This window comes from Physeter macrocephalus, chromosome 8 (assembly GCF_002837175.3).
Source record: "Physeter macrocephalus isolate SW-GA chromosome 8, ASM283717v5, whole genome shotgun sequence".
NCBI classification, from domain to species: Eukaryota; Metazoa; Chordata; class Mammalia; order Artiodactyla; family Physeteridae; genus Physeter; species Physeter macrocephalus.
In genome coordinates, this window is record NC_041221.1 from 47064056 (window position 1) to 47081355 (window position 17300).

A 17300-nucleotide genomic window follows, 5' to 3' on the forward strand; every position below is an offset into this window, starting at 1 on the left:
GAGGCGATACTTCCTGCTTGGTTTGCCGCTAGTCTTTAGCAGCTGTTTGGGCTGTGGGTGTTGCTGGTTCCGTGGCGGTTGGCAGACCATGGAGCGCCCCGGGCCCAGCGGCGGTGGGTTCAGTGAGGCGAGCGCCGGCGGGGTGGGTCGGGCAGGGCCGGCGGCGCTGGGGGCGCCGCACTAACAAGGCCTTTTCTCTTTTCTCTTGTCCCAGTGACAGGCTCAGACGCATCAGGACCGGACCCGCAGCTGGCGGTCACCATGGGCTTCACGGGGTTCGGTGAGTGACTGCCCTAGGCATGGTCCCGTTTCATTTTGCAGAGATTTTAAGAGCCGCAGGTTGGGAGGGGGGCCCGAGCTGTCACCTGTGTTCCGCCCCTTCTGCAGTGCCAAGTCCTAATTACTTTAGCTCTGATGTGTTTATCTTGCAATTTTTAGACACAGTTTTCCCCATCCGTTTTCTAACTCCTGCCTGTCTCTTGGGACCAGCTCAGGTGAAACTTATGAGAAGGCTAGTGAGAAAGAAAGATTGCTTTGTGACCCACGCGGTGGAGGGTGTTGGTTGATGGAGGGAGTTGTCTCTTTGCGTCCTGAGGCTGAGCGCTAATCACTGACTGTGGTTTGTAATAAGATGGCCCTTTTGGCAACAAATGGGCCATTAGGTGATGTCATAATAGTAAATCTTTTATTAAGTTATAGTTGATTTATAATGTCATGTTAGTTTTAGGTGTACAGCACAGTGATTCAGTTATATATATTCACATATATGTATATTCTTTTCCCATTTAGGTTATTACAAAATATTGAGTATAGTTCCCTGTGCTATACAGTAGGTCCTTGTAGGTTAGTAAGTCTTTTTTGATTCCAGTTTTGCTACTCCAGAATCTTCATTTCAATCTCTCTTTTGTTCATTCATACATTCATTTATTCTGGTAACGTCTTGAGCCACAAAACATATTTACTATCTCCTAGGTGGTCATGGCTACAAAAGTACTGTATACTTCTGTAGTATTTTGGTACTTATTTTTGTTTCAGTTCTTTTAAATAGCTTTCTCCCTAATTTCAAAAGGAACACATGTAAATAGCAGGAAAATATAAAGAACCCAATAAATAAGAAGGAAGAAAGTAAAATCATTCATAATTTCATCATCTAGAAATCAAGACTTAAAAGTTAGTTTGTTTTCCAGTTTTTCCTGTTGTAAGATCATATATATGTACAGTTTTATATTATTCTTAATTATATAGAATTTGTTTAATTCTTAATATTTTGAGGATTTTCCCATATTATAAAATGCTTTTCCAAAACATGATTTTTAATGGTTGAATAGTAGAAGTGCTATAATTCATAATATTTTTAACTTTATCCCACCTAGTTTCTAACTTTTATCAGTAATACTAAAATAAACATTTTTATAAATAACTCTTTTATCTCCTTTTGTAAAAGGAGTTTTATGCATATTTCCATAGGGTAGATTTCTAAAAGAGGGACTACTTTGATAAAAAATACAGATATTGGGCTTCCCTGGTGGCACAGTGGTTGAGAGTCTGCCTGCCGATGCAGTGGACACTGGTTCGTGCCCCGGTCCGGGAAGATCCCACATGCCGCGGAGCGGCTAGGCCTGTGAGCCATGGCCGCTGAGCCTGCGCGTCCAGAGCCTGTGCTCCGCAACGGGAGAGACCACAACAGTGAGAGGCCCGCGTACCGCAAAAAAAAAAAAAAAAAAAAAATACAGATATATTAAAAAGTAACCAAAAATTGGGCATATAGCTTTTAAAGCTTCTTGATATATATTGTCATAATGCTGTTCAGAAAGGTGGTTTCAGTTTGTAACAAAGTCAGTAGTGTGTAAGAAAGCCATTTTTACCATATTCTGGCAAACAAACGCAGAATAGATATTATTATTTAAAAAAAAGGCAGTAAAAGCAAATACAACATTGCTTCCAGGCTTCAGGTTGTCAGAATGTCAGTTCCTTGTGGTTTCCTTATTTCCTTACTGGCTGTCTGGTGGGAGTTTCTTAGCTCTTTTAGATACCTGCATTACTTGTCTTCTTTCCCCCTTCATCTTCAAAGGAACTGCAGCCCTTCTCAAGTTTCAGGTCTCTCTGACTTCTGCTATATCTATTCTGCATCTTTGCTTGTAAGGGCTCCTATGATTAGACTGGGCTGGCCAGGATAATCTCCTAGTTTTTAAGTCCATAACCTTAATAATCTGCAGAGTCCCTTTTACCCTGTAATGTAATATATTCACAGGTTTCAGGGATTAGGATATGAACATTCTCTATTCTAGCTAGCACACCAGTGTTGTAGTTTCAAGGAGTAGGGTCTAGATGAATTACAGGAGGATGGGAAAGTTGGCTGGTTAATGTTATTTAGCGATGAGATTGTAATTAAAAATTCCCTGGGAAGTAAACTCTTTCTTCATTGATATTTTATGGTTATTTTGTAGCCCTCCTATAAATTAGGTAGACTTAAGTGGTTATTGGTCAGTCAGTAAGTATTTATTGAGTACCTAAAGTTTGACCAACTTAGTTCAGGAAAATCATAGTCTGCTACTTATTTCTGTTTTAGGGAAAAAAGCTCGCACATTTGATTTGGAAGCAATGTTTGAACAAACTCGAAGAACAGCAGTGGAAAGAAGTCGGAAAACACTGGGTAAGAAGTTCAGTTACTTGCTGTTTTATAGGATTAAATACTGTATCCAGCTTACACCAGTGTCCCACCAGTTATAAAATTATAAGACTGAAAAAAATTTCAAAATTGTTAAAAGACCATATGTGCTGGTTCCTTTGGAAGCAGACGCTTTTTTGTCTTTGTTTTTTTAAACACGGTCAGAGTTGCATCTAAACAGGATAAGAAGGTCTGAGAGCTAAAATCTTTTAGAAGTGTGAGCTATGAACAAACACGGATTCAAAATTAATTTATAAGAATCAGAATAGTGGTTTCTTTATTACCTCTTCTCCCCCCACTCTATCTGATTCTCATTTCATTTTTTTCTTTCCTGCTTACAGCGGAACCAGTATTTGGAAGGCTGGGCAAGAGGTGGCTCTCAGAGCTGTGTACAGCACTGACCGTTGACCCAGACAGTATAGAAAATTGAGACATACAGTGAATGTGGCTGCTGCCGTTGAACCTCTGCATTAATAAGTTGTATCAGACATTTAATGAAGGCCTTAACTTCCAGACTGTGTGGTTTGATACCAGGTGGTTAGCAATTCTAGATACCACCTCAGGGTCTTAGAAGGAGACTGACTCCTCTACTGCTTTCTTTAGATCTGATTCAGATCATTCTTACACTAGAGAAGGGATAGATGTAACCTGATAGAGCAGAAGGGGCTAGAAGCCAGAGACAGGACTCCTGGAAATATTTAAGTGAATGTTATTCCCGCACTTGTCATTGTTGGTTTTAAAATGATAAATTATATAGCAGTAATATCTCATATTTGGGAAGTGCACTTGACATGAAATGTTTTTGGTTTTTGGAAGAATAACAGTGTGGTGTGTGCGTGGTGAAAAGACAGCTATCTACATATAGTATGTATTTTTTTAAAAAACACTTTCATTTCTCCATGCAGTGTAACATAGTAATGAACTCCCGTATACCTATCACACAGATTTATCTACTGTAACAGTTCATGGCCAGTGTTAGTTCCATTTACTTCTCCTCTCAGATTACTTTGACACAAATCCTAGGTACATTATTTTACCCATAAATAATTTAGTATGTCTTTAAGAGATAAGGATTTGGAAAAATCTTAAACAAAATACTGTTACTACACCTAAAAATATTTAATAATTTAATATCGTCAAACAATACGTAAAGACATGCTATCTGCAGCATATACACGAATGCGTTATACACTTAATTTTTAAATGTTTTAGTGAACGCTTATACTGTTACAGTGTAACTTTCTTGTATCGGTGTGTGATACAAAATGCTTTGAGTAGGGATTGTCTTACTCCCCTACCTAAGTTTTATAGTCCCTAGTACCATGCCTTCCAAGATAGGTTCTCAATATATATTTGTGAAGACTGAATTGAATTTAAAACTGCAATACTGCCTTTGAAAAAAAATAAATCCAGCATCTTTGGAGAATGTTTTTAAATGGCATGATGAATAGTAAAGAGTTTGGGATTTGGAGTTGGATGATGCAGGTTTAAGGGTTAGCCCCACATTCCACTAGGTGAATGACATTGGATGGATTTTCAAATTTCACATCCTTAATTTCCCCATCAGTTTGGTGGCAATGATAATAAGATCTCTCTTAGAAGATTCTTGAAGGAATTAAGATGCTGGGCAGAGTACTTTTTAAACAGCAGTGTTATAAATATCACTTTTAATTCCTGTCATTTTTCTTAGTGAAGTATGTATGCATTTAGCACCTAAGAGGAATTCCAGTAAAGAGTTATTACATTTTTAAAATTTTGAAAAGTTATCTCAAGATCATGTACTCCTATTGATATTTGTGGATGAATTAAATGCATTGAACTTTCTTGATTTAGTGTTACAGTCTTGGATATGGACTGCTGTTTCTACCCCTGATCTAAACACAAGAATCCAAAGTTTGACTTAACCTTTCTTAAAAGTTAACAAATTCTGATATGGGCATATTTTATGTAATGATTGGTATTGGAGTCTTTTCCTGGGCTTTGGCATCAGACTTGAGGAAAATAAGAACTTTGGTCCCTTTTAATGTCAAGTGTAATTGTCTGTGTATACGGACGTGAAATTTTGGTTGTTAAATGCTCTAACAGAAAGGGTGAGTTACTGTAAAACTTCAATAAAATATGTGTTATGTAAAATGTCAGGGAATAATGTTTCAAATTTTTTTGTTGTTAATAATCTTTTACTTTATAAAAATTAATTAATTAATTATACGTTTTGGCTGTATTGGGTCTTGGTTGCTGCACACAGGCTTTCTCTAGTTGCAGTGTGCGAGCTTCTCATTGCCGTGGCTTCTCTTGTTGAGGAGCAGGGACCCTAGGTGCGCGGGCTTCAGTAGTTGTGGCACACGGGCTCAGTAGTTGGGGCATGTGGGCTCTAGAGAGCAGCCTCAGTAGTTGTGGCACCCGGGCTTAGTTGCTCCACGGAATGTGGGATCTTCCTGGATCAGGGATCGAACCTGTGTCCCCTGCATTGGCAGGCGGATTCTTAACCACTGTGCCACCAGGAAAGTCCTTGGATAGTTTGCTGTTAACCTAAATGAGAGTTGCATACATCTGGGGTGCTTTTGCAGAAATGGCTATCCAAAATTGGTAACTATCTGAGAGTAGAGAGTTAACAATAAAATGAGGTACTTGGAAGAATAAAATGAGGTGATGGGGGGTAGCTTAATTCACTTTTGTTAAGGGAACATATGGAGCATTTTTACAGTGTTTACAGTGTACTTGGTCCTATGTTCAGTAAAAATATATGAAAATCATCCCCTTGGTCAGGGAGCTAAAGTTTATTGAATTATGTTTCATTTTGGTTTGTCCTCAGTCAACAATGAGGAAAAAAATATTTTTTTTCCTCAAAAATGTCTTTTCTTTTTTTTTCTTTTATGAAGCAGCAGGTGACAGCAGAGGCCTCTCTTAATAGAAAATCCTTACTATTGTTAAAAAAGAAAGTTTAATTTTAAATTAAAACGTTAGATCTTCACGAGGATGGGGCAAATAGTTTGGAGTATTCATCCACTGGGAAGGAACTCTGTAGTTAGGTGGGTGGGTCATAGTTTCCAGATAGTGTGGTGACAAGTAAGCAATAAAGGGCTGTACTTTATGGCCTTTTGGAGAGAGAGGCAGGCTCACTGTTTTATAAGGTAGGTGGTAGTCCTTGGATAATTTTACAGCCTCTGGAAAGTCTGGTCACATCAAGGAAAGTTGCAGTTGTGGAGCCTCAGTTCGCTGCTTTGAGGCTTAATAGCTCTGCTACTTCTCTGCCTTGGATTCGTCAACTATAAAGTGAGGATAGTAGTATCTACTTCAACTGTATTGTATAATTGAAATTTGCTAGGATAGTAGAACTTAAATGTTATTACCACCCCCCTCCCAAGAAAAAGGTAAATATGTAGGGTGATGGTTGTGTTCATTGACTCCATGGGGAGAATTCTATCACAATGTATTTTTGTACCAAATCATCACATTGTGCACTTTACATATCTCACAGTTTTATTTGTCACTTATACTCCAATAAAGGTGAAGAAAAAAAGTTTCTACTTCAGGGATTGTTAGGAAGATTAAAGGAGTTAATTTTTTTTTTATCATCTTTATTGGAGTATAATTGCTTTACAATGGTGTGTTAGTTTCTGCTTTATAACAAAGTGAATCAGCTATACATATACATATATCCCCATATCTCCTCCCTCTTGCATCTCCCTCCCACCTTCCCTAGACCACCCCTCTAGGTGGTCACAGAGCACAGAGCTGATCTCCGTGTGCTATGCGGCTGCTTCCCACTGGCTAGCTATTTTACATTTGGTAGTGTATGTAAGTCCATGCCACTCTCTCACTTCGTCCCGTCAAGTCCATTCTCTACGTCTGCGTTAAAGGAGTTAATTTACAGGAAATGCTTAAAACAATACCTAGTACATAGCATAGTAAGCTCCATGTATTAGTTGCTATTATTTTTGTTAAATTAAGGTTGATATTAAGATGCTAATGGTTACTTTCAAAGAAGTCATAGAAGACCTAATAAAAAATTGCTTGAATAAGAAAGGTTTAGTATTGCACTATGACAAGAACTCTGGAGTGGGGCTGTTCTGTCTTCTGAGTCCTGATATGAAGAACATGAAGTTTTTTCCCTTTTTTTCTGCTTTGCCAGCTTTAGAGTGTTGGCTTGTCCTAAGCTGACTTTCCTCATGTCTCAAAATTTTGTCAGCTAAATTTTGTTACATGCAGGTGACCACCTCCACAGGCTGAAAGGAGACTTTTGTATAACACTTTCTAGGAGCAAGAAAACCTTTCTCAAATGTACCTTCAGCTGACTTCCCCTCATGTATTAGCCGGTATTAGTGTGGCACATCAGTTACAAAAACAGCCATTGCAAGAGCACTATGGTTGACTTGGAATCAAACTTCAGCCCCCCTGGGCAGGGAGCGGCCCAGCAGCTCCTGAAACAGTGTTGCTTCTTACCTAGGGAGAACTGTGGTTTTCTTAGCAAGGAGAAAGAAGTGGCTGTTGTGTAGGTGGCTAGTAATGTGTGCCTTAGTATCCTTTTCTGATTAGGGTCAGAACTGCCCCTAAGACCTGAGCCTACAGTCCAAATGTGGCCTTCCTCGCTTCACTCTCCAATCCCCCCTCACCCTGGAGGGATTGGAGGGAATGTCTGGAGAAGCAGGATGAAGGTAGGAGCCCAGCAGGCGCACTCTTAAATTTGGCATTATCCTTCTCTTATTGTTTTCAGCCTCCTCCATCATCAGAGTGCCGAACTGTTAACTCCTAACCCAGCCCAGTGGAGAGCAAAAAAAAATTAACCTGAGCTATGCCTTACCTCTTCCTGGAGAGTTTTATCTTCCATGTTTGAAACAAAAGACTAGTTGTTGACACTAGTTGCTGCCTATCTCCTTGTTACTCATCCTCTACATCCTAGCAACAAAAGACCTAAAGAGTACAACATTCCAATTAATAAGTGCCCTTTGATACCACTTAACTTTGGGTGTATTATTCTTCATTATTAACTTAAGAAATAAAGGTTATCTCAGGTTATTGAGGATGGTGGCAATTGAGAACAAGCCTTATTCATATAATTAATTTCCTTCCTATGTGCTCCCCGCCCACCCTGCCCCAGTTGTTGAGTGAGATTATCAGAGGAGAAAGATTAGATTTCCTTGGATAAATTTTTGTTGTCTTTCCAAGGTAAACAACTCTGGAAACTAAATGTAATTCAACTTTCAATTCAATTTTGGTAGGAAGTCTCTGACCAAAAATCCAGTTTGGGAAATTCAGAAAGGAATGAAGTACTGAATTTTTGATTTAAAACATTAAAAGTAAAAGGTGAGATTACCTAAAATCTTACCTTTGAATGCTTTCTTCTGGTCACTTGCCACATCTTTTTACATAGTAGAGTCATGGTTCATATACTGTTCACATGCTAATTTTGCTTAGCATATCTGTTTATATTTTCTCAGACTTGTACATTTTCCGTTATAATTTTTTTTTTTTTTTTTTGGCTGTGCTGCGTGGCTTGTAGGATCTTAGTTCCCTGACCAGGGATTGAACTCAGGCCACTGCAGTGAAAGCACTGAGTCTTAACCACTGGACTGCCAGGGATTTCTCTTCTATCACTGTTTTTATTGGCTGTATTTTATATTATGTTGATACACAGTAAACTTCAATTATTTTCTCAGTGTTGGGCATTTAGATTGATAATTTTTTTGCTGTTACTGGTAACATGTCTATGTTACATCTTTGTAACTATGTTAATTTATAGCATTTTAAATAATAACAAATTTTGAAGCCTAACTGTTGAAAAAATTTTATAATCTTTTCAGAAGCAAGAGAAAAAGAGGAAGAAATGAACAGAGAGAAGGAATTAAGAAGGCAAAGCGAAGATCTTGAACCAACATCTTCAGGCTCAAATGTGGCCAGAGATTGCTCTAAATCATCTTCCAGGTGCTTGTCTTTCTCAAAAGAATGCTATTAAACTACCTTTTTCTAGGCGTTCATAACACAATTTAGGCAAAGTTCCTGATACTAAAAGCTTGCATAATTTCTCCCATTTCAGGCAATTGTGTATGTCTAGGACCAGGAAAAAGTCATTTGTCACATTGTAAATCAATTGACTTTTTCTAAAGTATTCCAGATGTAGTATTAAAATCTATGCCTTTTGACTGCAGAGCATAACTATGTAAAGTTGGAAAGATGTTGACAAGTTTATTATTTTTTTCATGTTTATTTTGTCATTTACATCTTTTGTCCCTTTCCTTAGACTCTGCATTCATAACCTTTTTTGGTAGGATCCTTTATGGAAATAGATAATAAGAAAGAATATAAATAGAGGCACATTATAAAGTTTATCAAGTTATAAGAGAAAGCAGCCATTAAAATTACTTTAAATTGAAATTTCATACTATGTAACTTAATTACTAAGAACTTTAAATGATATAATTAGGTATATAGATATCAAATCTGGGTGGAATAATATGAGAATTCTAATGTTGTTTAGATATATTTTAAATCATCAAATTGGTTACATAAACTATTCATGGCAAATTTCACCAGTGGATTTCACTATTTCCTCTTTTTATGGTAGAAAAACATAAAATATCTAAATACACAAAATATCACTTATACTATGTAATTTCATTTTTTGTTCACCCAGAAGGTGCATTCTTTGGTATCTCAGTCTAGGCTCTTGAGCAGAATATCTCTCCATAATAGTGTTGGTTGGTCTTTTCTATAGCTTCTCTTTGCGGAGGGAGGGGATATCTATATGGGACTACAAGTCTGGTTCTCCCTTTTCATAAAAGTGCAAACTTAACATTTATTTAGTCTCTGAAGCATATGAGTATCTTTGCATATATTAGTAAAGAGCAGGGGTCAGCAAACTTTTTCTGTCAAGGACAGATAGTAAATATTTTAGGAATTGGGGTCCATGTGGTCTCTTTCTCAACTACTCAATTCTGCCATAGACAACACGTAAATGAATGGGCTTATCTGTGTTCAGTAAATTTTTTTTTTTTTTTTTTGCGGTACGCGGGCCCCTCACTGTTATGGCCTCTCCCTTTGTGGAACACAGGCTCTGGATGCGCAGGCTCAACGGCCACGGCTTACGGGCCCAGCCGCTTCGCGGCATGTGGGATCTTCCTGGACCGGGGCACGAACCCGTGTCCCCTGCATCGGCAGGCGGACTCTCAACCACTGCCACCAGGGAAGCCCAGTGTGTTCAGTAAATCTTTAAAAAACAAACACTGGGCCAAAGTTTGCCAACCCCTGCTATAGAGTGTCCTTTCTTTATATTAATCAAAAAATTCAGTTTAGCATTGTCTATGGTTTTATATCAGTTGTCAGTCTCACAATGTCCTTGGGTTTCAATATGATAGGAAAAAAAAAACCCTTTTTCCTAAGAGGAACATTTAGTATTTACCTTTAATTTCTTACTTTTGGGATGATTTAAGATGTCAAAATACTACTGTTGTGTTTTTGGAAATTTATCTTATTGCTAAGGTTTTGACAAACAAATGATTCCATTAATTGAAAATTGTAAAAATTTCAGTAGTTTTGTTGATTCTGTTTTTTTCTGCAATACTAACTTTAAAGTCCAAAGATAAAGAACTTGCAGTATTGGTATTGAGAATAAATTTTATTGATATAACAAAACCCAGCATTAGTTTTGTCATTAGTGATTAAAATTACAGAACTACTGTTGAAATTATAATTACAGATCTTCTTGACTTATGATGGGGTTATGTCCAGATAAACCCATCATAAATTGCAAATATTGTAAGTCGAAAATGCATTTAATACACCTAACCTACTGAACATCAAAGCTTAGCCTAGTCTACCTTAAACATGCTCGGAACACTTATATTAGTCTACATCTGGGCAAAACCTTAGATAGAACACAAAGCCTATTTTATTATAAAGTATTGGCTATCTCATGTAATTTATTAAATGCTATACTAAAGTGAAAAACAGAATGGTTGTATGGGTACAGAATGGTTGTAGGTGTACTGATTGTTTACCCTGATGATTGCATGGCTGACTGGGAGCTGTGGCTTGCTGCCACTGCCCAGCATCACGAGAGAGTTTGGTACTGTTTATCATAAGCCAGTCCTGGAAAAGATCAAAATTCAAAATTCAGTGTATGGTTTCTACTGAATGCGTATTGCTTTCACACCATTGTAGAGTTGAAAAATCGTTAAGTCTAAATTGTGAGTGGGGACCATCTATATCAAATATAAAGATAGAAATGATCATCAAGAAAAATAAAATAATACAACTTTATTACAGTATTTTGTTTATCAAAGAATGGAAGTTTACTAATCCCTGTTTCAGAAGGCCTCGAATGAATGATCCATGGCAGATGAATAAGCCTGTCAGAAGCTTAACTGAGACTATATTAATGTCAGATATATTTTATGTAGATTTTCTATCTCTGTTATAGGAGTCTTTAAGCTATTTCTGCTTAAGCATTGAATCATGTTACTCCGAAATAATTTCACTGTGGCTAAATTAAATTTGAAGTCTGTTTTTAAAATATAGCCATTTTAAGAACACCTTTAGGGACTTCCCTGGTGGCTCAGTGGTTAGGAATCCGCCTGCCAATGCAGGGACACGGATTCGAGCCCTGGTCCGGGAAGATCCCACATGCCGTGGAGCAACTAAGCCCGTGCACCACAACTACTGAGCCTGCGCTCTAGAGCCCGCAAGCCACAACTACGGAAGCCCGCATGCCAAGAGCCCGTGCTCCATAACGAGAAGCCACCGCAATGAGAAGCCGGAGCACCGCAAGGAAGAGTAGCCCCCGCTCGCCGCAACTAGAGAAAGCCCACATGCAGCAACAAAGACCCAACGCAGCCCAAAATAAATAAATTGTTTTAAAAAAGAACTTCTTTATTCACTGCAAGTTGTAGTCCAAGATATTTTCTACTATATTAGTGTGCATCCAATAAGTTATTTCTTGAATTTAGCACCAGGATGAAAAAATTCCTCTCTTCCCTAAGTGCTTTTTCTTATTAGACACTTGGAACATGGCTCTTTTTGCCATGGCTCCTAGAAAGCTTTTCACTCAATTTATTTTTCTGTAATTGTCTCATTCCACAACTCCAGTTTAGGGAACAGTGATTTTGTTCTGGGAACGAGCCTCATGTTCTGGGAAATGTTGGAACCATCTGACTATAACTGAGTGTTTAGTTAGTTATCTTAAATGTATTGCAACTTTTGCTTCCACTATTCAGAACATTAGTAAATTAGTGCCTCTAACATTTTTCATATTAAGGAAACACATGGAAACATCTAGAAATCAAGTAACTTTTACAAGGCCATTGAAGTCAATGACTGAATTGGTAATGGATTCAGACAAAACATTGGTGACTGACCTTTTGCCTATGCATTGTTTTTAAGAAAATATTTTAAGTTCACCTATGGGCGAGGCAGAGTTCTATTCTATATTCTAAGAAGTAAGGACAGTTAAGACAGATTCCTAGGACTTCCCTGGTGGCGCAGTGGTTAAGAATCCGCCTGCAAATGCAGGGGACACGGGTTCAATCCCTGGTCCGGGAAGATCCCACGTGCCACGGAGCAACTAAGCTCGTGTGCCACAACTACTGAGCCTGTGCTCTAGAGCCCATGAGCCACAGCTACCGAAGCATGTGTGCCCTAGAGCCCGTGCACTGCAACTGCTTAGCCCGCGTGCTGCAACTACTGAAGCCCGTGGTCCTAGAGCCCATGCTCTGCAACAAGAGGAGCCACTGCACGTGAGAAGCCTGCGCACCACAACGAAGAGTAGACCCTGCTCGCCGAAACTAGAGAAAGCCCGCATGCAGCAACGAAGACACAACACAGCCAAAAATAAAAATAAATAAATAATGTTTTTAAAAAAGAGAAAAGACAGGCCCCTATTCATAAGGACATAACAGGCTAGGAATTCTTTATAGATATGATTAGATAACTTTTTCACTCCCATTTAGGTGTTTAATTTTACATTAGCTAGTGAAACTGGGTAGTTATCTGTTAGAAAAAAAAAAAAGAGGATAAAGATAGTGATTTTGTTCTAAGGAGCTCATTTTTTCTTTTGAAAGACCTTCAATTCTAACTAGAGATCAGCAAATAAACACTGTTAGATTTTAGTTTCCCAGAGATGTAAAGGAAGTGGTAACTTCTTTTGTTGATCACCACAAGTACTATGCATTGGCACTATATGAAGCAGTCTTTATTGGTCCTGAGAAGGGACATGGTGTCCTTTTCCATTGGGGGAAGGAACCCATAATTAAAGGTAATTCTCTTTTGAAGTTTTGTAAAACACATTTTTAATAAAAAATAGGAAAATTCACAGTCGTTAGTGACTTTTGAAGACCCTTTTGCCAGTGGCTTTCAAAATGCTTAAGGTAGCTTAAAAATAATTCTCTCTCATATATTAGGAAAAAAGTAACAGTAAATTATACAGGCAGAGAAAAATGTTAAATTTTCCTCAGTGAAGCATCTTAAAGTTTAATTTTTGCATATTCTAATTGCCTTGAAACTATGCATTTTTTCTTGTGATTTTGATATCTCCTTTTTTTTTTTTTTTTTTTTTGTGGTATGCGGGCCTCCCTCTGCCGTGGCCTCTCCCGTTGCGGAGCACAGGCTCCGGACGCGCAGGCTCAGCAGCCATGGCTCACGGGCCCAGCCGCTCCGCGGCATGTGGGATCCTCCCAGACCGGGGCGCGAACCCGGTTCCCCTGCATCGGCAGGCGGACGCGCAACCGCTGCGCCACCAGGGAAGCCCCCTGATATCTCCTTTTGAATAAATCTGATTACTTCTCATTTATTTGAATTTTGACCTCATATTTTATATGTATGTTAATAAACTTTTTAGATTTGATATTTTTTCTCATTCTCATGCTTTAAAAAACATTATATCACATTTCATCGTACAAATATTTTCCCATCTGTTTGATAATATTGTTTTAATGTATTTAAGATATATCTCTTAGGCAATCAGTTTTCCTCACATAAGAGATTGTTATGGTATTTTCTTTTTTCTAGATTTAATAAAAATTACCTTAAGAGTTTAAATGAGAAATTATTATGAGGTATTTAAGACTTTCAAAACAGTGATAAAGTACAATACCCACTAGACAAGAAGTAAACTTTTGCTATTAGGAGTGAACACTTCTGAGAACTATCTTTAATTGCATCCCCTTCCCTTCTTGTCAGACGTAACCAACCTTCTAAATTTGATTTTTTTCCATGTATCTCTTTATAATTTTATTGTGTATCTCTGTTTCCCTAAGACTTAAATATTGTTTTGCATATTTTAAAATCTTTCTCCCCAGTGTCTAGTGTGGCACTTAGCATGTTATGCTGTAAACTATCATGTACTGTTTCTGTAGTGTGTTCTTTTATATGATTGTGGACACTGTAAGGTTAGGGATGTTTTTCCCCTTAATTAGACAAAAAATTTTTGTTATGAAGTTTGTCATACATATAAAACTTTAGATATCCTTCATTTAAAGTAAAGAGAACAATGAAACAAAACACCCAGCATGTGAGACAGTGTGTAGAGCTTTATCGGTGCTTTGAAATCCACTCCCTACTCCTTTGCTCCACAAGGGAAACCTTCCCTGTATTTATCTTTCCCTCCTCTTTTTAATAATTTTATTATATATGAGTGTATTCCTAAATACATGTTGTTTTATATGATTTCTTATTTTATATAGCTGTCATTAATGCTGTAATGAATGTATTTTTTCAATTTGCTTTTTTTATTCAACAAGAGGTTTTTCACATTCATGTTGATAAGTGAATCTACAGTTCATTTTCAGTGCATTTTAGTTTTCCACTGAGAAATATACTACAGTTTATCCATTGTCTAGTCAATTTAGGTTGCTGTTTTTCTATACTATTATAAAATATGCTTTTAGAGATCTCCTTATAGCTATCCTCTGTTTTACTGTACAAAAGTTTCTTTAGAGTATATACCTAGTAGTGGACTTGCTAGGTCTTTGAGTAAGTACACATTTATCTTTAGATTTGGCTCAGTTGTTTTCTAAAGAGTTTGTACCCACTTACTTTCCCACCAGCAGAGGGTAAGAGTTCCCGTTGCTCCACATCCTCATCAACACTTGTTACTGTTAGACATTTTTATTTTTGCCAATCTGTTGTGAGGTGGTATCCTTATAGTCTTCATTTGCATTTTGATGATTACCAGTGTGGTTGTACATCATCATTTCAAAAGTTTATTGGTCATATATTTTTTCTTCTGAAGATATAGTAAGAACTATCTCTTCTGCAAGATTTTCTGTCAGGTTCCTTGTGTTCTCCCCTTAATTGGTGGTTTACTATTACTATTATTTTGTTTTTCAGTGGTATTTTTTAAAAAATAAGTTTCAGATGTTAATATATTCTCATTTTAACCTTTTCTTTTGTGATGTGTGCTTTTGTGTTTTGTTTAAGAAATGAGTCCTTACTCTGAGGTCGTAAAGATAACTTTCTATATTTTTATCTAAAGTTTTTAAGTTTTGTTTTCCATATTTAGGTCTTAAATCAACATAGGATTTATTTTTTGTGGATAATGTAAAGATGTTATTCATTTTTATTTTTTGCTGCATATGAATAATCAATTTCCCCAGCCCCTTTATTTTTAATTAAAAAAAATTTAGTAGAGTTTTTTTTAGAGCAGTTTTAGGTTCACAACAAAATTGAGCCAAAGGTACAGAGAGTTTTCCATATATCACCTGGCCCAGTACATGCATAGTCTCCTCCATTATCAACAGCCCCCACCAGAGTGGTATATTTGTTACAGTTGGTGAACGTACACTGACACATCTTCATCACTCAGAATCCAGAGTTTACATGAGGGTTCACTCTTTGATGTTGTACCTTCTGTCAGTTTGCACAAATTTGTAATGACGTTCATCCACCACTATGGTATCAATCAGAGTAGTTTCACTGCCTTCACCATCCTCTGTGTTCCACCTCTTCATCCCTCCCTCCCCACAAACGCTTAGCAACCACTGATCTTTTAAATTTTTATCGAAGTAGGGTATACACATTACAGAGTCAAACATTATAAAGTCTTATTTCTCCCTGCTCATGATTCTTGCTTCCCAGAGGAAACGATTAAAAATTTTTTTAGCACTTTTTTTCTTCAATTTACCTCTGTATTTCTAAATGTTTTCTTTTACTATGGTGTCTTGAGTTTTTGAATTGGGGCAAAAATTTTTTTAACATAAAAATTTCCATTTTAAACATGTATACAATTTAGAGGCATTAGTAATGTTTATAATGTTGTACAGCCATCATCACTGTCTATTTCCAAAAATTTTATCACTCCAAACAGAAACTTTAGCCATTAAGCAGTAATTCCCCATCTTTCATTGATGAACACTTGGGTTTCCATCTTTTGGGTATTGTGAGTGCAGTGAACACTGGCATACAAGTATCTGTTTGAGTCTTTGATTTTAATTCTTTTGGGTATATGCCTATGAGTGAAATTTCTGGGTCGTATGGTAATTTTATGTTTAACTTTTTGAAAAACTGCCAAGCTGTTTTCCACCGTGGCTGTGCCATTTTACATTCTCACCAGCAATGTGTGAGGGTTCCAATTTCTCCACGTTCTTGCCATCACTTGTTACTTTCCATTTTTTGTTTTGTTTTTATTATAGTCATCCCGGTAGGTGGGAAGTAGTATCTCCTTGTAGTTTTTTTTTTTTTTTTTAATAGATTTATTTATTTTTGGCTGTGTCAGGTCTTGGTTGCCGCTTGTGGGACCTTTCGTTGCAGCATGCGGGCTTCTCTCTAGTTGTGGCGTGTGGGCTCCAGAGCACATGGGCTCTGTAGTTGGGGCATGTGGGCTCTCTAGGTGTGGTGCGTGGGCTTAGTTGTCCCGCTGCATGTGGGATCCTAGTTCCCCGACCAGGGATTGAACCCACGTCCCTTGCATTGGAAGACAGATTCTTAACCACTGGACCACCAAGGAAGTCCCTCCTTGTAGTTTTTATTTTCATTTCCCTAATGTCTAATGATGTTGAGCATTTTTTGATATGCTTATTGATCATTTGTATATTTTCCTTTGAGAAATGCATATTCAAGTCCTTTGCCCATTTTAAAATTGTGTTGTTTGTATTTCTGTTGTTAAGTTGTAGGAATTCTTTGTACATTCTGGTTATTAACTCATCAGATATGTGATTTGCAAATATTTTATTCATTCTTTAGATTTTTTTTTACTTTCTTAATAATATCCTTTGATGCATGAAAGCTTTCAATTTTGGTGAAGTCCAACTTACCTATTTTTTCTTTTTGTTGATCATGTTTTTCATGTCATAGCTAAGAAGCCATTGCCAAATTATAGGTCATGAAGATTTCTCCTGCTTTCTTCTAAAAAACAGCTTTGGCTCTTACATTTTGCTTATTGATCCATTTTGAGTTCATTATGTATACGATGTGAGGTAGGGGTCCAACTTTTTTTTGTTTTGGTTTTGGTTTTATTTTTGACCCATCTTGGTGGTTCTTTTTTTTTTTAAATAAATTTATTTATTTATTTTTGGCTGCATTGGGTCTTCATTGCTGCGCATGGGCTTTCTCTAGTTGCGGCAAGCGGGGACTACTCTTTTTTTTTTTTTTGTGGTACGCGGGCCTCTCACTGTTGTGGCCTCTCCCGTTGTGGAGCACAGGCTCC

The 17300-nt window shown here is 37.4% G+C and overlaps 1 protein-coding gene across 2 annotated transcripts in view; it reads left to right on the forward strand.

The window, feature by feature from the left end:
• Positions 1-17300, forward strand: part of WDR70 (WD repeat domain 70) — a 318682-nt gene continuing 301382 nt past the window's right edge. The window contains exons 1-4 of one of the 2 annotated variants that reach the window (XM_028492854.2): positions 1-127; positions 215-280; positions 2570-2653; positions 8470-8590. In XM_028492854.2, coding sequence (XP_028348655.1) covers positions 262-280; positions 2570-2653; positions 8470-8590 — 224 coding nt within the window. In that variant the 5' untranslated portion in view covers positions 1-127; positions 215-261. The remainder of the gene's footprint in view (positions 128-214; positions 281-2569; positions 2654-8469; positions 8591-17300) is intronic. The other variant, XM_024119956.3, reaches the window with a different exon arrangement.